The following is a 23,121-nucleotide window of genomic DNA, read 5'->3' as shown; positions in this document are numbered from 1 at the left end:
GCAACTCTTGCTCATAAAGTGAAACCCTTTTGCAGAGAGGTCATTTAAGCTCCCCAAAAAGAGCACACTGACGAGAAGCAATCCTTAGATCCATTTGCACCACTTAAAGATACCAGCTGGTCTCACTTACCTCACAAGATATCCTAAGGAAATCATCCAGATTTAAGGAAAGGTCACATGCCCCCCAGAAAGGCAGTAAAAAAATCAGTGCCAAGCTTGCATCCTGCCTCTTGGAAATATATCCCAAAAGGACAGTGCCAGATACCACTAAAGCAGTGAAGGAAGACCCCCTCCCCAGATAGAAAAAGAAACCATGAGGCAGGAAAAAATTCAAACACAATGCAAATAATTAAATCACAACAGTAGCTGTTGCTTGTTAAACCAATTACCAGAACAAATAGACACAGGAACTAGCCAGATTTTCTCAATCCAGTTTCTTTTCAGGAACAGAGAATAATCTTTTTCCTTCCAAACAAAGCTGAATAGGGAAAATTATCCTATCAATAAACACAGGATTAAACATCACCAAGCACAGAATTAAAAGTCACCAAAAACCAGTTTTAGACCAAAACTCAGAAAGGGTATGTAAACTCATGTTTGAATGTCAATCTTTCTAGCTAGCCAAGAAGACTTGCTGAATGTCACTCATCTTGATTCCCTGTCATTAAAAGCTTTGCTTCATTATTCAATTATTTCTTCAAAGTGCTGATCGTTGCATGCAGGCTGGAAGTATTTCCAGGGGAGTATTTCCTCCCAACAGCAGTGTAAAAAGCTTAAAACAACCCTTCCCCTTTAAGAAAGTATCAAGAAAGAAAACCCAAACCCCAAAAACTTTAACCTTAGACTGTCTACTATTGACCTCACCCCTTTCCTAAGAGGCCTGTAGGGGGCGTGCATAAGCGCACCAACGTGCCTACCGTCCCTGTCCTATTGTTTCTCTTATTCTTTTATTTTTCTTATATGTACCCATTTCATGTATTCACAACTATGTATACATTTATACTTATTATCTTGTAAACAATTGGCAAATCAAATAAATAAATCAAATAAATAAATAAATAAATAAATAAACCCTCCTTCAGTAAGTCTAGGCATACTGCCAAGAATGTAATAAGGGTGGAAAAAAACAAAAGGAGATTTCTTCTAAATACTGGTTCTCCAAACTGTTTAGAAAGTTAACAAGGGGTTCTATAGAACCGGTCAGAACTGGTAAAATCCCACCCCTGAGTATCAGGCACATTCTCTTATGGATCAGTGACTCATTCAATAGATTGCTGATGTAAACAGAGAATGGGAAAAAAATTGAGATTCATTGTATTGGATCCAGAAGTTTTCATTTTTTCCAACTAATATATAATGTATCAAGATTTGCAAATTATTTTGGATAATGAAATACTAAATGAAGAATACTAAAGGAATCTTATGAATTTGAATAAAAACAATAACATTTAAATAAACAACCCAATCATATGCATGTTTATTTAGAAGTCAACCCATCCATCGAGCAGAATTTACTGACAAGTAAATTTGCATAGGATTGAAACATTTATGAAAGTGCAAATTTATGCTCATATGGGACAAAGTGTTCTAACATTACAAATCACTTTTTCAAAGATAAGTTTTCCAGGTGTTTTAGACTGAAATTCTCCAAATATTTAACATGATGGTTGGGAATTCATGGAGTTGTGATCAAAAACTTTTGGAGGGCATAGAATTATCTACACGTAGATATTTATTGATGGGTCTGGACTCAGTTGGGTTAATCAGATGATCATTTTAGCTTAGAAAAATCAAGCATCCAAAGTGAAATTTCCAGTAACATGAATAATTTGAGATTACCCTCATTCTATTTTCTCTCTCACCACCAAATGTAAAATTGATTTTATAATCATTGTAGCCATTTCTTATTTTTATTTATAGTATTAAAAAATTCAAGTGTTAAACAGTCAAGAATTCTAACATCCAGACAATCCAGAGCAAAATTTTACAATCTTTTTTATGACAAAGTAGCAGCTTTTCTACTGGACCTTGTTAGGCATTAGGAACAAAGGATTTAAAATACTTTATTGCTAAAAAGTAAATGAATACACTGGCAACTGTATTTTGTCTTTTCAGTTCTAGGTTCTCCATGCACCCAATTTATAGTATTTGAAATGCAAAGGACATGCAAAGTGAAAATAGAAAAAGAAAGAGGCAGGCCATAATGTCAAAAAGAGGCTCCACAGGAAACTGAAAAGAGCCATTTTCTCTGTTTTAGGGAAGTTTTCTTGCCACCCACAACCAGAAAGCTCTTTAGCTCATCAACCAGGATACCTGGTGGCTTTATTTTTAAATGGAAAGTTTTTGTGAAATGCTCAAATGTTACATTTACAACCATCTTTACAAAATGGAGCACACAAAACAGCATTGTCTTTGATGTTTCTTTCCATGGGAAGAAGACTGAGGCAAGGTTAGCATGCTGGTGGCACTATCTCAGGAGAAGGAACAAGGAAGGAGGGAAAGAAGGTGATGGCATACTTAAGAGACATCTAGATCCCCGGCTGGAGGCTTTTGAACCCCTTTCTCAACAGCACCTTGTATGTCTTGTATGTTCCATAATGGGGGAATCATGTTTCTTTGATGATCAAATTGTGGTCAGAATTTGGAGGTTTTTGTTCTGTGCATGCACAGCAAGTGGCTTATATCATTACTAAACAGCTAAATTTTATATCTGGAAATGGTGTCAAAACAAATTTTAGGCGCAGCATTACTTGAACTAGTATTATTTAATAATTTGCAATGTTTGGTTTCGGGGGTGTGTGTGGTATCTTGATCACAGACCTCTTGAGGATCAGAAGGGCTACAGATACTTTCTTCTCCACCCCCTTTTTTGTTTATTGTTTACCTTATTAGAGAAATCAATTTTTACTCACCAGTATGTAATATTTTCCCTGTGAGGGAAAAATATTTATGAAAACATTGAAACATACGTCTATGCGCACATGTTCAGGAGGGAAAGCAAATGGGAAAGACCGAGAGCACATTACTTTAGCAACACTAGATCATTAATCTCTAGGTATCAAGGAATTCAAATGGAAAAATGCTGACTGGAATATTTTATAACAAATTGTCCTGAACATAAAGCCTGTGTTTCAAGAATGCTTAAACATAATATTCAGTGTGGACTCTGGCATTCACATACAGCAAAAAGGCACCACAATATTTTTTAATGATTTGTAGTCAAAAATTGGCCCATCTTTTAAAATGTTTTTGTTAGTTTCTGTTTTTCTGAGAAGCTGTAAATCAAGATGTTACATATAAATAGATTCCTTACAAAAAGGTCTTTGCCATTAGCTCTTATAAGACATCATTGCTAAAATGAAAATAAAACATTTCATTTGTTATATTTTTGCATTTTTATATAAAATAAAAATTTGTCTTTTCTGTCATGTTATCTTCCTCAGTACTGATGTATTCGTGGAAGTGGACATGAGGAAGAGCGTGTAACACCTAAGGTGGTGCAAAACCTTGGCTGGATCTGGTGTGTATTTGTTGGCTTTCACCCTGTGCGTTGAATCTGCTGAAAGAAGAGAAAGTTCTGTTGTCAGCTGAGCAGTACAAATCTGTGTCGATTGCCTCCATGTTCCGATTGCTTAAGAAAGGGGTGCTCTCAGCTATCAGCTCCTCATCAGACTCACTGTATGAGGCACTGCTGACTGAAAAGGAATCTCTAAGCATTCTGCCTCTGTGAGACAGGTGGCCGTTCAGTTTAGATCTCCTCCACCGCCTGTTGCCGCTGCCTGTTCTCTTTGGCTGTTCTAGTGCAGTGATGTACTCATGGGTTGTCTCGTATTCATCATCCTCTGTGATGCGGAAGGGGCTGGAGGGCAAGCTTCCTGTGCTCTCATTCAGATAGTTCCTTCTTTGGTAGTAAGTATCATACCTCTGTGTATCTTGACAGGGGGCTTGGTACCTTCTCAGCAATGGCTGTTGCTCCTCCACTTGCAAATTAATGGATGCAGCTGGGGGAAGTGAGACCGCATGAGCAGAATTAGGAGAAGTTATTTCAAAGGTGGGCATGTGGGCTGAAGCTGAGCAGTGGCAGTCAACAGGGGACAGGCGTGCTGGGGTGGTCAAGGCAGAGACATATCTAGAAAAAGAAACAATGGCATTGGTATCCAGCTTAAATCTTAGAAAAAAGGCTGAGTCTTTCAGCACATTTGTTTTTTCCATTCCTATAAACACTTGATCAGGATAAAATAAAAGAAAGGGGTTTTTCTCTGAGATTGAAGTAGATCCACAGAGTAGAATATGATTTTTGTCATAAGAGAAGGGGGAAGTTTACTGATCAGACATAGGTTTTTCAGTCTAAAATAAGAGCTGGCAGGATTTTGAAAAGAAGAAAAAATACACAGGGTTATGATAGACATTAGTTAATAAAATGTCTGACTTATCCATGGAGCCAACTCTTAATTTAAATTAGGTATCTGGCAATGTTAAAAATTCTGATACACTGAAGTACCTGAAAATCCTCAGTATGGTTTCTCTTGGGATGAATTAGCTGCAATGTTAAATATGCCAGAACAAAAGTCAAGACAAACAGATGGCTCACCTATCATTACCAGGTTATGGTGAATGTTCACCAGCCTTGGGTAAAATACATATCCAAATGTTAATTTTGGAGAGATTCATAACATAAAGTTTTAAATTCTTTTTTCTTCTATGTTTATTCTATATGCTTATTAAAATTTACAAATAGTCATGGGAATGCTTTGTGAACTTAAATGTATACAACATGACAATGACCATGGTTGTATTAATGTTTCCTTTTCTTTTTTTTCTTGTTTGTTTTCATTATATTTTGATACTGATTAGTGATCTTATATAAAGATATCTGTTCTCTCTCCCACTGACCTAGAATATTTATATACTGTGTGTGCTTTTTTTACTTGGGGTGGATATAGGCTACGCAGTTACCTTCTTATCAGTTTTTATTGTTCATAATTACTTTTTATGAGAGACTTCCTTGTAATATTGAATAGCATTTTTATTTACAGTCACCCAAATAGCAAAACACAGTAAAATCAAAATTAAAACAGCTGAATCACTAAAGGAAAAGAGAAAGTTAGTTTAACTTATTTCTAATGCATGTGTGCTGTGAAGGACAAAAGCTATCACTTATCAGAGTAACCAGGCAGGCTGGGTTAAACATCAATTTAATGAGTAACTAAAAATAGTCACCCAGATCCGAGCCTCTGCCCTCATGATACTCAAATCCAGTCTTAAAGCTACATTAGAATCACATTTGGGCACTTGCAAAATTGCTCTCAAAATTGTTGATTGTACTTTCTGTTCTGAAACCCAATTGGAAGAAGGGTCATTTGCATAATATATAATAACTGTACAATTATTTCTGCCTCAAATACTTTCAATGTGGCAGGGACATAATGTCCTCCTTTGGAGCAAAAAAAGGGCTAAAGCAGCCACAGAAGCTATCTGTGCCACTAGGGTTAAATAATCTAAATGTACCTTTCTCCACCCACATGAGTCTAACATTATCCTTAAGTCATTAGGAATAGTACATTATGTACGTTGTTTGTTGAAGTATAAAATACCAAATCATTAAAGTAGATTTTTACTACTTACTATTATATGAGGTGACTAATTTTCATTATTAATAAATGTATTTCACCAGACTATTTAAGTCTTTTACAAGATCCTGTGTGTTGATAGTTGATAATTGTAAGGCATATACACATTGGCAAGAATATTTGATATTCAGTCAAATATTCTTGACACTGCATATATGCCATTTTCTCATAAATGGAAATTATTTTATTTTGAATATGTCCAGGTATCAAAGTCAATGCAAGTATCTATTTCAGACAACTCTTCACTGAAGCTTATAGCTTTATTTCATAATATAACTGAATACTGATTTAAATAGATCACTGTAGCAGAATCATGTATTTACAAAACAGATGGAACATTTTGTTTTATTTCAAGAGCAATTCAGTTGCATTTTACTGTATTAATGCAGGCATGCTTTTTAGATGAAGAAGCAACACTGAAAATTATGTCATGTTCTTTTACGGTCAGTCATAATTCCATAGTTTTCAATGGTTCTACTGTATTGTTTGATTCTTTGTCATTTTAACTGATGCTTTATCAACATGTGTGTAAAATTAAAAATAATGATTTGAAGTTTGTATTTTTGTTGTTAATGTTGTTAACACTATTACTGCATGCTTCTTTAATAAAACATAACAATAACAAAAAGAACCCGAAGTGATTTGAATTCAGGGTGGTTTCCCTCCCCCCCAGATCATTTCCTCCCCCCACAAGTATTACCATGCTCTTATTATGCTCTTATACCTTACTGGCAGGTAGGGAAGGGGTAGGAAAGAGAGATGGAAGGAGAGATTGAGATTCCACTTAGAGAATCTCTTTTTCCATTTCATTTCTAATAATTTCAGGGACGCCAATACAAAGAACATAACAAAAAGTATTTCAGTAGTGTCCGTGGAAGAATACTTTGGCCAACTCTTTTCTTGCCAGACCCTGGGGTTTGATTATATCTAAAACAAACTGCACTCATTAGAGCCACACTATATTGAATCATTTTTGTAAGAATATGTTTTACTAGAAATGCAGCCGGACAAGAAAAGAACTGGCCAATAAAATTAATCTGGGGTAGAGAAAGGCACTATCAGAGTTAATTTTGAGCTGACCTGCATATAAATAATTTTTAAGGTGAGTGAAAAGAGAATTTGCTAAGCTAAAATAAAAATGACTGGATTTGGTAATAACAAAAGAAAGAAATGACTGGATTATATATTTCAGGAAGATTTAGCATCTATTTAAGCAGTTCTACAAAGGTAAAGATCAGTTTATTATTTTTTATTCTTTATGATATAGCCTCACATCTCACAACTGTATTTATGTACATAAATACATAAAATGGTCAAAAACAGACCCAAGTCCAATAATTAAAAAGACAAATTTACAGCGACAGGCAAAACATACGCCTGAGGGAACACCCAAGTTTTTAAGGATTTCTGAAATGCTAATTTATCTGAACTTTTACAATGATGATTATAGGTCAATCTGGCGTTGAGAGACGCAGTAATGTCTTCTAGGTCCTTTACTTTTAAAAATGTATGTTAATTATATTTTCTTGGTTTTTTGCTACAGGATGTTTATTTCTTCCATTGCATTTTGTTTTGCTATGTGCTAGTGAGTTAAGTCATTTGTTGCTGATAAAAGTTGTACTGAAAAATACAATTTAGAATTTCACTTAAAGGAAAGCTTCAGTACTGCAAGGCATAATGGAATAATAGAGTTGGAGGTCTTCTAGTCCAACCCCCTGAAGAAAAACATTATTCTCAGTTATGTTAAACAATGAAACAACACTTTTTTGGAAAGTGGCCTAAGTGGTCTGATTCTGGTTTTGGTTCAGAGCAACGCAAACCATTTAATATTGAGGCATTTGTTTTTATCAGGCATGTCAATATAGTTCATATTAAGTGGTTGCAGCAAAGATATTGGGGATAGGTTTTGCACTTCTTCTACCTGGGAATTATTTTAAAAGGTAGTTTTAGATAATTTCCAGAATCTGGATGAGGATATTAGAATTCTGCTATACACAGCCTTTGAGATAAACTCTTCCTTCAGAAAATAATAATAATTTAGCATTTTTATTTATGTATTAAGCCACACATCTCCCCAAAGTGACTTTATGTGGCACATGAGGTTTAAAACCACCACAACTGTTAAGAAAAACCAAGCAATTTAATGAAAGCAAGTCTAATAATCATTTAGAAACAGATCCTCAAGAAGCTGAGGAAGTTAAGTCAATGATTTGGCTTTTTGATTTACAGTTTGATTTATTGCTTATGTTATATAAATATAAATTTACAACCTGTACTTATCCATCTTCTCAATTAACTCTTTTTTTTAACCTTCTCTCCCATTCTTGTCTTATCCTGTATTAGAGCCTGGCCATTATTTGCAACGTCAGTATAAAAGAAACAAAACACTGTTTTGATAGGCCATTTTAGGGGGAGGACATATTGTTATTTTGGAAGATCCATTAAACAGGAGGCTATACCATTTACGTCAATTTATGTCATTTATAGGGTTAAGCAAGTGCATAAATTATGCAAACTGATGCAATTGACAGAAATGATGCCATTGCAGATGTTGTAAAAGCAAGGTAAAAATCATATAAATGTCACTGCTTCATCCAAACTACTTTGGATACAGAGGGAGATATCCAGATAAAAATCTGAACTTATTGCACTTAAGAGTCTGCTAAGGGGGGGGGGGGTTTGCTATTAAATTGAGGTTTCCTTGTATAAATGATAATAACAGCAACAGAAAATGAGACCTCTCACTATGAGGTGAGTCTCGAAGGGAATCCACAGAATCTCTGTACTGCATCATTGGCCTCGTCTGTTCCTCAATGGAGTATGATGCTTCCCGCCGAGCATGCGCTTCCATACAGGCAGGACTGTTGCACTTGCTGGTTCCCACAGAAGACAACATCATCCCAGACTGACAATCAGAAGTGAGGCTTTCTGTGCGGTCCAAGCTCCAGGTGTGGCTTTCATGTCTGCAAGTTAAGCCAAATGATAAAGAACCGTTGGACAATGATAGAAATAGATATTTTCTAAACTTAACTACTTGCTAAAATGGACTAGTTTTTCCAAACAAAGTTCCTAAGCCATATTTGTAAGGCTTATGAAATGCAAGTACATAAAATTATAAAGGAATAAGGCAATCTGTGACCTGTTGGGTCATTGTTTCAGAGATATTTCCTTAACAGATTTTTCAATGCCTTCAACAATGACAGAGCTTTTAATGTACTGCCTTCACTGGACAAATTCTTAAAATAAAACGCTTTATGATAATTCTTATAAAATGTTTTATAAAATTTGCCAAATTTTGTAGGTCCTGGATTTTGGAGACAAGTTGCCCCTTGGTTCAAAAATTCATGCTCAACGATGCACTGTTTCACCCAGTTAAAGGTTACAAACATGACACTTTTAGTAGTTTAATAGTAGATTTGTATAACATTTTAAATCTTACGTTATAATAAATGTGTAAAATGATAAAAGTGTACCTTATATGACAATCAGAGATAAGCTAAAATGTTCAGAGGTCATTATTCTCTTGAACTACTTGGAATTTGACAACTGGACAAGATAATAATGGGTTCTCCATGCCCTTACTTTGGCTAAAAGACTGATACTGTAGGATTGGAAAGCTAAATTTACAGCCCCTTTCATTCAATGGATTGAAGTAGTATTAGCACTTGCCACCTATTTTAGCAAACTGCTTGTAGATGTAGACCCTGTATGGACAAATATAATCTATTTATTTATGACATTGTTATCCCACCTTTCTTATTTTATACGTAGCTATAATGAAGTATAATGAAATATGGAACTCATTTATAAAAATACAATATATTAGAAACATGATAGTTATAAAAAGATAGTAGAAATATATGCATGCTTGAATGGTAATTGCATTAGATAAATATTGTAGAATTGTAATTACTTACCAATGAAATGATGGATTTTACTTTTTTCCTTATATTTTTTGTCTTTTCTACAATGCACATTACATCTTTTTCTTTTCTCTAAAATTTTATGCTTCTTTTATCATAATTACCTTATGATAAAATTATGACTTGTTTTCCTTTTTTGTCATCGTTTCACTTTTTTACAAGTTTCACTTAGGTTCATCTGTTTGAAAGCTTTGATTTAAGGGCTTTATTTAAATCAGTACCTAATGAATTTCCCACATTTTCACAAACATTGTATAGGACATCTGTATATCAAACAATACACAAATACAGAATACTCATATAGTAAAGGCCAGTGGTACAGCCAGCTCATTTTAGAGCTTCCTAAAAAAATTTATGAAGACCTTACTGTGGACTTAATGATTTCATGGACATAAAAATAAATGAAACTCACCAGTATCAAGACGAGCTGAAGCTGATGCAATTGAAATTAAGTAGTAGAAAAGAAAGAGAAGACTCGATTTCTTATGCTTATCATAACTGGGCTGCTAAATACTGGACAAAAACTACAAGATGGCAGGAAAGAGTTATACTTTTCTGCATTCCCTTCTATCAAGAGTTCTCCACATCTCTTTATTGCTAAACTTAAACCACTGCAGTACCCTAATGCTTCTATGTTTTAATGTAGTCTTGCCTTACTTTTATTTTTGCTTTTGGTTCTGCCTCATATACAGTATTCTGCAAATGGAAAGGCTGAATATAGATAAAATTAAAATAAGTTAAAATGAGGACTGAACTGAGAGATTCGGGAGGCCTAAGCCATACAGTATGTGAAGTTCCTAAATACATTTACAGAAGAAGTTTTGTGCATCACTATTTAAATGGTCCTCTGATCATATCTATCCCAAAGAGGTCAAAAAGAAATCTAAGCTATGAAATATTCCGCTCTATGTTTTAAGTAGTCTTGCCTTACTTTATTTTTGCTTTGGTTCTGCCTCATACAGTATTCTGCAATGGAAAGGCTGAATATAGATAAATTAAAATGTTAAATGAGGACCTTTGGCTTGAACAGTTGGAGTTCCTGTGGGAAGAGGGATGTGATGGTGAACAGGAATGGCTCCCTGAAAAGGTAGTCTCTATTTCTCTTCTTATGACATGCTCAGTAGCAGGAACATTTTTAGATATATACTGGGAAAAAGACACAAGTTCATAGATATTAATCCTTTTTCACTTTGGGGGCATCATTGTTCAGGGGTGCTTCAAAGTTTTTTCCTAATGGCCTTATAACAAAGGACATTCCATTTGGACTGTAGTATGGTAAAATAATAAGAAAGCTCAAAATTTCAAATAAGCCGTTAAACATTTGTGATCAATACAGGCAACTTGCAGATAATTCTGTGTATGTATAGTTAGAGTAAAGCCATCCCCAAAACTAGTAAAGTTAGCCAAGATCTTAGGAAGCAATTTGACGTCACCAACTAAACAATACCAAAAAGTGCATTCCAATGCAGATGTGGCATTTGAAACTAATATTGATATATGTATTTAATTTTTTGATTAATTTCTATTCAGCCTTTTCAAGGAATGTACAAGTCTTAGACAGCTTATACTTTAAAACAATACAGTTAAATTCCTCTCCCAAAATTGAAATTCAAAAGGTATGGAATAAAATTGAAATAAACTACCACTGACATAATTTATTCTTTGTGGATGATCAACCATACCTAGTGTGTAGTCCTCAATGGAACTACTCAGAGGTGGTTTTCAGCAGGTTCTGACCAGTTCTGGAGAACCAATAGCGGAAATTTTGAGTAGTTCAGAGAACCAGCAAATACCACTTCTGACTGGAGATTTTACAGTATCCTTCCCCTACCACACCCACCAAACCACCCCCACAGAACTGGTAGTAAAAAAAATCCCACGACTGGAACTACTGTACATCTACAAGGAAGGCAGCTTGCAGTAGGGTGCTTCAAGGTTTTGTCTTGGATCCAGTGCCCTTCAATTTCTTGATAAAAGATCTAGATGAGGGGCTAGAAGAGGAACCAAATGAGAAAAGAACTAGATGAGGGGCTAGAAGAGATTTGCAGGAGATATCAATCTGGGGGGAATAGCTAACACTTTAAAAGATAGACTTAAGATTGAGAAGGATCTTGACTGGCTTGAACATTGGACCCTATCCAGCAAGATGCAGTTCAATGGTAAGAAAGGTAAAGTCTTGCACTTTGGCAGAAATAAACAAAGGCACAGGTGTAGAATATATGGCACCTGACTCAACAGTAATAACTGTGGCCCACCATTTAGTATGAGCCACCAGTGTGCCGCAGCTCCAAAAAGGCAATACACTCTTAGGCTACAGTGACACAGGGATATCAAGATCATGAGAAGTGATAGTACAACATTGTAGTACACTTTACACTGCTCTAATGAGGCCACACTTGGAATACTGCATTCAGTTCTAGAAAGTGTGTCGAGAAGAGCAATGAAGATAAACATGTGTCTGGAGGCTAAATTATATAATGGTTAAGGAAACTAGGTATGTCTAATCTATCAAAGAGAAGGATTCAAGGTCACACGATAGCTGTCTTTCAGTACTTGCTGTCCAAGAGAGGGTTGACTTATTCTCCAAAGCCCCTGAAGGCAGAAGAAGAAGCAATGAGTGAAAGCTCATTAAAGAGAGATCCAATCTGGAACTAAGGAGAAACTTCTTGACAATGAGATCAGTTAACCAGTAGAACAACTTGACTCCCAAGTTGTGGGTTCTCCATCACTAGAGATTTTCAAGAAAAGATTGGACAACCAATCTTTCTGGGATGGTATCCTATGTTGAGCAGGAGGTTGGACTAGGAAACCTCCAAGTTCCCTTCCAGCACTATAATCCCATGATTCTATTTATCCAAAGATTTGTAAACACATGTTCAATTTAAAACAGAAAAGTAGATTTGGCAGGGCTCCTGAATGTCCTCTTGCAGGATCCAATCTGGGTTGGTCACTGGGACCAGAATTTTAGATTTCTGAGCTTTCTGAGCCCATCCTCAGGGAACTTTGATCTAGCAGAGTGTCACACAAGGAAAATAGATTGGATCCAGTTGCTTAGTCCTGACTCTAGGAAGGATGGAAAATCCCACATAATAAAATACTGAGAGCAAATCATTTTCAGAAGCAGGAAAAATAGGAGAAATCTAAACAGGGTAATATGGATAAATACGGGGCTTCTCAAAATGCTGCAAAGACCAATGGGGCTTGTATGGGAAATTAAAGGAGGCATGCCCAAGTAAGGATTATTAGGTGGCTTCTAGAAAATGTAGGTATTTTGCCAGAAACAGTAAAAATCATAGTAGACTGAGGCTTGTAAGATATGCCCAAAACAAGAAAAGGCAGTTCTTTGGATATGTTAGAAATAATCATAGGATAAAACTACAAGAAAATAGATTCAGACCAGACACTGGGTGGAACTGCCTGAATGTATCAGACAGTGGAACTGGTTATCCACAAGGTTCTTTGTTGGAGGTCTTGAAAGAGGCTGATGGTCATTGCAATTATGATTTCACAGCATCCCCCAGTTCCATTTGCAACCTTCTTTGCCCATTTCCTACAAGCAAAGTCAATGGGGAATGAGAAGGGGAGATCGATGTCACACTGAATAAGATCTTGGGATTCTCTTAAATTCCACAGGTGTTGGAATTTCTGTTGTTAAGTAGTGTGATCATGTGTTTTTGCATTTTACCATCATTTTGGCTGAGCAACAGAAATTGCAGTCCCAATTAACTATTATTAAATGAGAAATACCAATATTCAACAGAAGTCAAAATGTGGCTGAGCTTTTAAGATTATGCTTTAGTGTCTTCCATGGAGCAGATGTCAGGCCAGAGGGACTGGGTTTCCTGCCAGTTCTATGCTTTGTCATGTCTGTCCTAAAACATGTACCTTTGCTTCCTTGCTGAACCAATTATACTATATAATTACTGTATGCCTAGGAAACATTAATATCCTAAATGAATTCATCAAAAGCTAATTCTGGAACAAGTCTTATAAGCAGGAGGTTTATCCTTTATTCTAGTTCAGGCAAACTTCCATCCCATTCCTTCCAAAGAAGTATACAAGAAAGAGAAGAGCATACAAAAACAAATGTGGGAAAATGATCAAGTAAGCAGCCATTTTCATGGAGGTCTGGGAAGAGGGAAAGGCATCACAGAACACTGGTTATTTCGCAGAGGCCTGCTATTCTGACACTCTGAAAAGATACGGCTATAGAGTGACTTGTATAAATCATTTGATGAGATGCTTTCCTTATGAGGGAAAAATCAGTTGTGTCTTCAAAGTCCCCCTCTCCCAAATTGTAGCCATTTTAAATCTCAGCTGTCATCCTGAAATTTTGGGGGCATGTCTTGCCAGGATATTTGCAGACTGTTCTTAGAAGACCTAAGGAAGAGATTAAAGCAGCCACCCAAAGCCTTCACATTGTCAGATTGCTTCACAGCTTCGAGAAATGAAGCAGCACTTAAAAGACGAAATGATTTTTCAGGTGTCTTATTTGGTATGTTGTGATCCCTCTGCAGGTAATGTTAAGAGCCCAATCCAAATGCAGCTTTCTCACTGAGAGGTTGCACATTTGTCAGCAGTTGGGGTTCATGCCTCTGGTACTCTAAAGGCTCACGAAATCCTCCTGCAAATGTATTTGTGCCCCCACCTCTGATCATAATGGTACTGTTGTCTTTGGTAAAGGTAAGGAAGGAAAGAGAGAGTGGGGGAATGGGGAAGGGAAGAGTTGTAAACAGAGGATGGAAGGATGGGTCTAAAAAGGGTTCTGGTTCTGCCTTCTATGCTTTCTCAGGAGTCTTTACACAGGGAATTAAGACATATTACTCACATCAGCCATCTGAATTTCCTCAGGGTCCAGCCGAGGATGGCTAGGGCCGTTCGCTAGATTTCTGTTCTGATGTGCTGGACACATGTTTTGCCGCAAATGATTGTGCATCTGATTTCTCTGTTTTCTGAAGAATAAGTACATTGCAAGTTATTAATTCATATTGGAACAGTGGAGCAATTTTACTCTGATGGACTACATAATCCTGTCGAGTTGGGGGCCCTAGACTGAACAGTTTGGCTGGAAAATAGTTTTGATGCTTTTCTACTTTTGGTCTTGATTTCCTAAATTTAAAGTTTTAGTTTTGATATAGAGAAAGTCTTCATTCTGTAATTCACAAATCACTCCTAGTTTTCTGTTTAATAGCAATGTTTAATATCTTTAAATAATATATGAAGAAAAAGATACTGAGAGTATAAAGAAAAAAAAGTAAAAATAATAATTAAAGCATAGGAAAATATATAAGGTTGGATCTTATTCTGAATATATAATTAATCTCTAGCCATGTTGATAAATTTAATTGTATTATAATTCTACTAATCTATAAAGAAGTTAATTTACAATTATCTTTTACTGTTAATAGTCCATAAATCTAGTGCCTCTATATTTTTGCAACATTGTTCAATATTATTTTAGCAGTTGTTAGAAAAAAAATTCGATGTACAATGTTCACAAATGGCACAGTAATCTAGTAGCTCATAGCCAGATTTTTTAAAATATTACATAATACAAAATTCCAGAATAATTTTGTATGTATACATGACTAAAATTACAAAGAAATTCTGTTTAGATTCTTAACATTTCCAATATGAAATTTATATTTTGTTATAATATGTAATTTATATATAAGCTAACATTGCATCAAATATACTTTTGAAATTGCATTTTAACTTGCTTTTAATTTATTAGCTGGTAAAAGAAAATGCTATTTTGTTTGTTTACAAGTATATTCAAATCTTGACTATTTTTCTTTATGAACACCATGTTTTCTTTAGTTTTCTATTGGAGTCATTTTATAACCATAGTTTACTAATATATCTAGTTAGAAGAGTTTGCATTTCAAATTTAGTCATGTTTCACCACTGTTTCTAATTAGGTAAAAGTTATATCACAATGTTGTGTTCTGAAAATACTGAAACAGAAGATGTTTCCTATCAATGTGTATGCTTAGTTCTCTATATGAAATCATATTTAGTACAGAAAGAATGAAATGATGATCAGTCAGGTAACATAGGGTTAAATTACACATTTCATGTATGAAATTAAGTCATTAGGAAATAACCGGCACTTAAAACTTTTTGAATCATACAGAAAATTTTAAAACAATCTTTGGGAAATAACAGAATTTCTTTAAGTAAATAAATTAATGGATGGAGCAAAGTAAATCTAATTTTTTTTTCAGACCTGAAAATAAGATTATTTTACTACATTTAATATCTCTATATTAAGGGCATGACATTGAACTGTAATTAGTTTTACAAATATCAATGAATTCACAACTTGGATTGATAATCTTGAAATTATCTGTTACTATTTATTGATAAGAGGGGAATTCATTGTTAAAAAGTTAAAATAATTCGGAAGCAAATTGTTATAATTGCAACCATTCCTAAGATCTTTGATATGATGAGAGAGTATAATATCCTTTTCTGTAAGACTGATTAATTCATTTGTTAACCACAAGAATTTAAAAACTGGGTCGTAAATACTTCATTCTTTTATATTTCCACTGAATATTAATACCGTATGGCAAGAAACTATTATTTAATTTCCTTTGAAGTTAATATTAATAGCCAATTCTTCTGAACATTTAAAAATGTGTCCTAAACTATCTTTCTCCTCCTCTCTGCCTGACTTTCTTACATATTTGTGAAATTTGGAATATCAGCACTGAAAACTGAGTGCATTTTTTTTCCAAGAATGTTTGACCGTCTAAATGTTCTGAATGGGAACATTTGCTTTGTGGAGCAGTCTCCCTCCCAAGAGTAGATTTCCTTCTTTGTTCTTAACCTTTTAGGAATTGTTAAGAATGGAGCTCTTCTAGAGGACTTTTGGAGGGCAATGATCTTAACTGTGTAAAACAGTCATTATGGGATTAATATTCAAATTGCTGTTTTCCTTAATTTGTTTTAACCTAATTTTCATGTATTATGGGTTTTAATTTAGTTTATTATGATAGATGCACTGTATTTTGCAATTGTTAATTTCCAAGAGTCAAACTGATTTAACTATTTAACATATTTGGTAGGGGATTATGTAAGAATACAAAGGTGCTCTTTCTGATACAGGTTCTGTGACTGTGATATCATTACTTCTGAGGTGAAAAAGAAAGTATCATATAGATCCAAAGATCTTTCCCTTTTAATCTCTGTTTTCTTCCCATATCTTGTGTAGTATATTTATTTGTAATCCACCTTTATTATGTTTTGCAAATAACTCAAGGTGGTGGAAATATCCATTAGACCTTCTTTGCCTTATTTTCTCCACAAAAGCAACCATGTGAGGTGGGTTGAGCTGAGAGAGAGTGACTGGCCCAAAGTCACCCAACTGGCTTTCATAGCTAAGGCAGGACTTGAACTCATGGTCTCCTGCTTTCTAGCCTGTTGCCTTAACCACTAAACTGTTGTTAAAATGGTGTATAAGTTCCTTTTATTGCTTTTCCGATTTTTCCAAATACATTTCGTAATTTAATTTCAATAGAAGTCTGTGATGTGTTTTCCTGGGAAGAAGTATATATAATTGTTGATCAGAGGGTTTAGTGGATTAGGAAGTTCAAAGTACATACATTTGACTTAAAATGTGAGTGGTACCTTTCTCAAATCTTGGTATTTTTAGGTTAATCAACACTGCAATTATAAAAATCATACAAATTTTCAATTAATTATATAAAGAAAAGGCGTAATTTTAAAGCTCATCAAATCTCATAAACTACAGTCTTCATTAATATTCAAAGAAGGAATCCTACATTGTAGACACAATTTCAATATTTTGTAACATTCAGACCAGATACAACTGCTTTCTTTATCATGTGCCTGCTTTATGGAACAGCCTCCCCCAAGATATATGGATTGTCCTAACCTGACCCTATTGGCCTTCAGGAAAGGGGATAAAGAGGTGGTTTTTCTTCCAGGCACAGGGACTAGGAGATTGATGGAGTGGTTGATGGATGAATGTGAGTTTTATTAGGGATGTCATTGTGTTTAATTATTATAATTTTTTAGTATACTGTGTTTTTATTTTGTTCACCTCCCAGTTCCTTCTTGTGGATAGGCAACTCCATCAGTTTGTTTAATAAAATAAAGACATTGTTCCTTCTGAAAGCCTAAAAAAAATTAGGTTATGAACTTAGAATTCTCACCAGAATAACATTTGTTTCAAAAACTGTTTGGTAACTCATGAAGAAATGTAATAAAGACAGTCATAGTACTATATTCCTCTTAAACTGTATTATTTCATTGGAACTTTTATAAGTTGCATTGGAATGACTATAAACTTTTATAAGTTGCATTGGAATGACTATAAACGAATTGTTACATTTCTTGTGATTTTACTTAATAATCCAACCATATTTACCAAATAATTTTACCACTTATTTGTTGCTTGTATTTCCAAAATATACAGTATGTCAGTTCCACATGAAATATGAATTTATTTTTGTTAGCTAACAAATTTTCTGTTGCAAGATATTAAAAAACTAAAATGTAATTTTCTTTAATTCTTAAACCACTGAGCAATTAAAGTAACTTTTAATCCATTTTAATCATTTAATCATAAGATTGAGATTGCTTATAAACTATGCCGGTGTATTTCCAAATTGTTTTAATTCCCTTTCTCTTTTTTCTTTTTTAGGTCTTTCCCTTCTTTTTTCCTTTTATTGTGTTTATTGCATTAAAATTAATTTTAAAATTAATAAATAAAATCACTCACTTGGTTTTACAGTAAGCTACTACACATACTATTCCCACAACAAGCAATGCAACACAAATTCCAGTAATGGTTAGAACTCTCTTCTGATACAGCTCCTCGGCTTCTGCAAAGGACATAAAAATCATTAACAATTACATTTTTTCTCAAATTATGATTGCATTCTGAAGATACAACTACAATTCCATGGTGGAAATTGGAAGCTATTCTACTTATTTTCCTGAGATAGGATGTAGAGTTTTATATCTGTTTTAATATTGATGCTCTTCTCGACTTCTATCCAAACCTTTCCTTTCCATTCTAGTTCCTGTAAAATCAAAACAAGAAAAAGCTACTCTGGCCTTTTTTCTGAACCTTCTCCTGTGTGATTTTCAGTAACCTCATACTGTATTGGGAATATTTTCTAGAACTTCTTAGAAGTATTCAATTGCTGTTTCCTATGTATTTGGCAAAGATATTACAGAAAAATTATTGTATATTGCACTACAATGAACATATTTGTTGAGATCCAATTTTTGATTCAGCAACCAAAAGACATTTTTCCTCTACTCTGCCCACTCTGAGCTCAATTTAATGTCCCCTACTTAATGCCACTTTCTGGCACAGAATCCACGTTCACAGTAAACGGAAGAGACTATACATCGCTGCCTATTTTAATATTTTTTCTTTGTTGTTCTAATCAAATGAGAGAGGGAGGGGGCCATATGAGAAATCATGTGGCACCCAATGTAATCCCAACATAGTAGAAGTGCATGCAGAATATATGCTATTAAAATATGCATCTCTATTTTTGCTCTGAAGACAAGGGAGGAAAATATATTAGTGACTCTCCTGGTGGATGAGGTGAGGAAGGAAACAAGTTAAGCTAATTAAAGACATTGATGAGAAAGAATCCTTTATTTCAGGGCTGTCAAACTCCTGGCCTGCAGGCCAGATGCGTCATGCGCTGGCCACACCCATGCCCCGTTTAGGGAAGGGGGAAAAAGTTCCGATACGTCACGTGACGTCACCATGACAGCATGAGTTTGACACCCCTGCTTTATATCTTCTGGTTGTTTATAAAGTTCCTGCCAATTTTCTAGAATACCAAACTCATTGTGATGGAATGCCTAGCAAATCCTGGGAATAAAGAGGGAGGACTGTTAGAGAAAACATTCCTTAGTCCAGGAGAGGGGAGAAGCATGAAAAAGAGCCTCAAAGTAACTCCATCTTAGTTATGTTAGGTATACGTTCAGGTTAATTGCTTTGGCAGGCTTTCAAGATTCTATTATATTAGTCTATTAGCAATAAAGATTATTCCAGAGTCCAAGTGGTTCTTGTTTCCCAAATTTGTCTGCCTCAAAGGGCTTGATACTCCGTGACAATTAATTCCTTTACTGTTCCTGGGTAATGGGTAGCATTTTTGAAAATGATTTGGAAGAAGTACTTCAGATAATATACAACTGCAAGAATTAGCAATTCTTTGTGATTCATTAAAGCAGCCCCCTCTTTATATCTAACTGCTCTACATGGCCAGAAAGAAAAATTAGTTTAAAAGTAAATAAAGAAGCAAATAAATAAAGTCAAAATTCTAAATGAGAGCAACTGTTGAAATATATTTAGTTTGTGTTGAAACATCTACCCAATTCCTGCTCTGAGACTATGGGACCAGGTTACCTGTGACTATGTGAACCAGATTTGTGCAATAATGTTCCCACTGGATAGCCCCAGATATCCCAATTACTACAGATATAGGCAGAAAGAATTGTTACGCTAGTTTCCTAGGTACAGATTTCTGATTTCATAGGCTAGCTTCGTGCTAAGAAAAGATGCTTTTATTCTTCTAGACCTAGACCTTTTATTTGTTTACCTATTTTAATCAGTACAGTTTCCACAATTCAATATAAACAAGTGGGACCTGATACAAAATGTACAGTGTGCTCCTCAGCATTTACCCATTTAGAAAGGATTTTTGCTTTCCCGTGTAAGATTGAGAGTATCTTGGCAACGTTTCGACGAGGTCCCACTCACCATCTTCAGGCTGGTGCTTTCAGCTTCGTGCTTGTGTGAGCAAAGTGTGATCGGAGCTGCCGTCTCCCTATATATACTGGTGGGGAGGTTGGCTGTGTTGTCAGTTCTTGATTGGTTGATGGAGTTGATGTTTGCAGATTGGCTGGCTTTTTTCTAAGAACATGTGTGGCTGAGGTATTGGCTGTGTGTCTCCTGTGTTGTAACGACCTGGGTAATGGGCTGTGTGATGACCTTCTGAGTTCTATTGTTTTGACATCCTGGGTCGTGCTGTAATCTCCTGGGTTTTTGGCTGTGTTGTGACATCCTGAGGTTTTGTGGTGTAACCTCCTGAGTCCGGGGTTTGATATGCTGAGCAGGTGGCTATGATGTGACGTTCCGGGTTTTGGTTTGGCTCCGAGTTTGAGGCCTGGCATGGCATGTGTCAGTTTGCTTGGTTTGGGGGTCGGTGTGTGTGGCAGCTAATGATGCAACCGTGGTCTGGTTTCTGGACGGTGGTTGCCTTTCATCTATGGGGTGGGTTTGGGTTTGAGTCTGGTGGGGGAGAATGGTGGTGGTGTCATCTGTTGTTTTGGGTCCGGAGTTGGTTTACCTGGCTGGGACTCGTTTGTTGATAAGGGCTAGTTTCCAGATGTCTGGTAGGCGGGAGGTATCATCCCGTTTATTCATGTTATGGGGGTGTTACTCTATTTCGATGGCTTCCCTGATTATTCTCTTGTTGAAGTGTTCAGTATTGGAGATTAATTTGGTTCCCTCAAAATTAATTTCATGTCCTGTGGCTTTAAGGTGCTGGAAAAGGGGAGGAAGTATTTTCTTCTTTTCTGACTGCACTCTTGTGTTTGTCCAATGTATGTGGCTGGGCAATTGTTGCATGGCATTTCATAAACTCCTTGGTTTTCTAGCTGGATCTTGACTTTGGGGTTTCTCAGGATGTTGGCTATTTTTTGGTCAGTGCCAAAAGCTGTCCTGATATTGTGCCTGTGGAGAATTTTGCTGATTTTATCTGTGGTGCATCTGATGTAGGGGAGGAGGATGATACCATTGTCCTGTTCTGTGTCTGGGTTTCTGGGGGGTGTCTCCTTTAGGATTAGGTTGGTAATTGTGTTTCTTTGGAATCTGTTGGAAATTAATACGTCAGTGAGGGTGTGTAATTCTGTTCTCAGGTGGTCTTTGTCAGCTAGGCATTTGGTTCTGGAGATGAGGGTCTTGGCTACGGAGTTGATCTGTGCAGGGTGGTGATGGGATTGTGCATTTAAGTAGCAGTTGGTGTGTGTTTCTTTCCGGTGGATGGTGTGTCCTAGGGAGCCATTGGGTTTTTTGTAAATTAGGATGCTTGCTCACACAAGCATGAAGCTGAAAGCACCAGCCTGAAGATGGCAAGTGGGACCTCGTCAAAACATTACCAAGATACTCTCAATCTTCAGCGGGAAAAGACCTGAACACCCCACACCTGCATACCTGTACCCATGAAAATCTATGAAAACATATACATACATACATACATACATACATACATACATACATACGTTGTAATTCTTCAAATTTCAATGTCACTTTAAAACTGCCGATTTGGGGGCCTCTATTATATTTAGGTGATGATGTAATGACTATTTAAAGATCCACACTATGTATTTGTATAAATATGTGTTATGACACAATATATAATCTCTCTGACAAGGTGTTCTTGAAAATCTAAAATATGACAAAGAGGTAGCTGGTTGTTTTGAAGAATGGTCTCCCTGATGGTATTGGTATCTTTTAGTAACAACATTCTGATTACCATCAGTATCATCTTATTAAAATAATTTGGAGGGCTAAGGATGAAAGCTACAATAATATAGTAATTCCAACCATTTCTCAAGAATTACATTTTGAAATTTATGCTTAACTTCCTAGCATTTAAACTACAGCAACTTGCAAATGTTTACTGTACTCCACATGTTCTTTGTTGAAGATCTTTGACTAATTAACTAATTAGTTGATGTCAGCTAGCAATATGTTTTTGGCATTAAATTCAAATTACACTGAATTACTGCCTGCATACAATAATTGGTTGGATGAGGCCAAGAAATTGAGAAGCCCAAGAAGCTGATTTTCCACTAATCTCCATCTGAAACAGCAGCAGAGTTTGAGAGTTCCCTTAGATACTATTTTAGAAGGCAGCAAAAATGAGAACTGTGAACACCTACTAAGCTGTAGGAATGGTTTACAAGTGATCTGAGAATGTCAGCTGTGTAGACAATACAATCCATATTTCACATTCTGGGTATATTCTATGAATTAGAGGCTTTGTGACTGTACTATGCATCAAACATAATTCTTAAAAGAGAAGGTGCTATCATTTTTAAAGTTTGTTACATCTTGCAGTTGCCTGTGTGCAATTGTCAAATTCTTTTGTATATGTATTTTTTACTGTAAATAAGTGAAATTAAATTAAATATATTTTATTTAGAATGTACCACTTTTGTACCCCCCCTTTGTATCCTCTCTCTCTCTCTCTCTCTCTCTCTCTCTCCACATACACACACACACACACACACACACATAGCCAAAATATAGAGGGTACCTGAATTAAACATAATTCTGTAAACGTATCAATAGATTATCACATTTACCTTTCTCACCTTCTCTTAACAACCTACAGAACTCTATCTGAAGGCATAATTAAATATTATGTGTAAATCCATATTACAGAGTTCTTATGGCTGCAGAAGAGAAAAAAATGTATAGTATAAATTAGGAAACAGGGGTTGTTCATCCATCCATCCATCAACCCTCTCGCCTTTGCTTCTGCATCAAAAATGGGGTTCCT

At 35.6% G+C, this 23,121-nt stretch overlaps 1 protein-coding gene across 1 annotated transcript in view; it reads right to left on the bottom strand.

Annotated features, from left to right (window-relative positions):
* Positions 1-1,338: 1,338 nt before the first annotated feature.
* NRG2 (neuregulin 2) overlaps positions 1,339-23,121 on the bottom strand; it is a 192,346-nt gene continuing 170,563 nt past the window's right edge. Inside the window, exons 8-12 of the mRNA XM_087961040.1 lie at positions 18,306-18,408; positions 14,382-14,505; positions 10,569-10,699; positions 8,369-8,593; positions 1,339-4,129 (exon numbers count right to left, since the gene is read on the bottom strand). Of these exons, the coding sequence (XP_087817166.1) occupies positions 3,490-4,129; positions 8,369-8,593; positions 10,569-10,699; positions 14,382-14,505; positions 18,306-18,408 (1,223 nt within the window). The 3' untranslated portion in view covers positions 1,339-3,489. The remainder of the gene's footprint in view (positions 4,130-8,368; positions 8,594-10,568; positions 10,700-14,381; positions 14,506-18,305; positions 18,409-23,121) is intronic.

This window comes from Notechis scutatus, chromosome 3 (assembly GCF_049901735.1).
Source record: "Notechis scutatus isolate UNSWTSFEM ecotype Mainland chromosome 3, rNotScu1.2, whole genome shotgun sequence".
NCBI classification, from domain to species: Eukaryota; Metazoa; Chordata; class Lepidosauria; order Squamata; family Elapidae; genus Notechis; species Notechis scutatus.
Note: the sequence above shows the minus strand (reverse complement) of the source record. Positions and strands in the feature narration are given on the sequence as shown.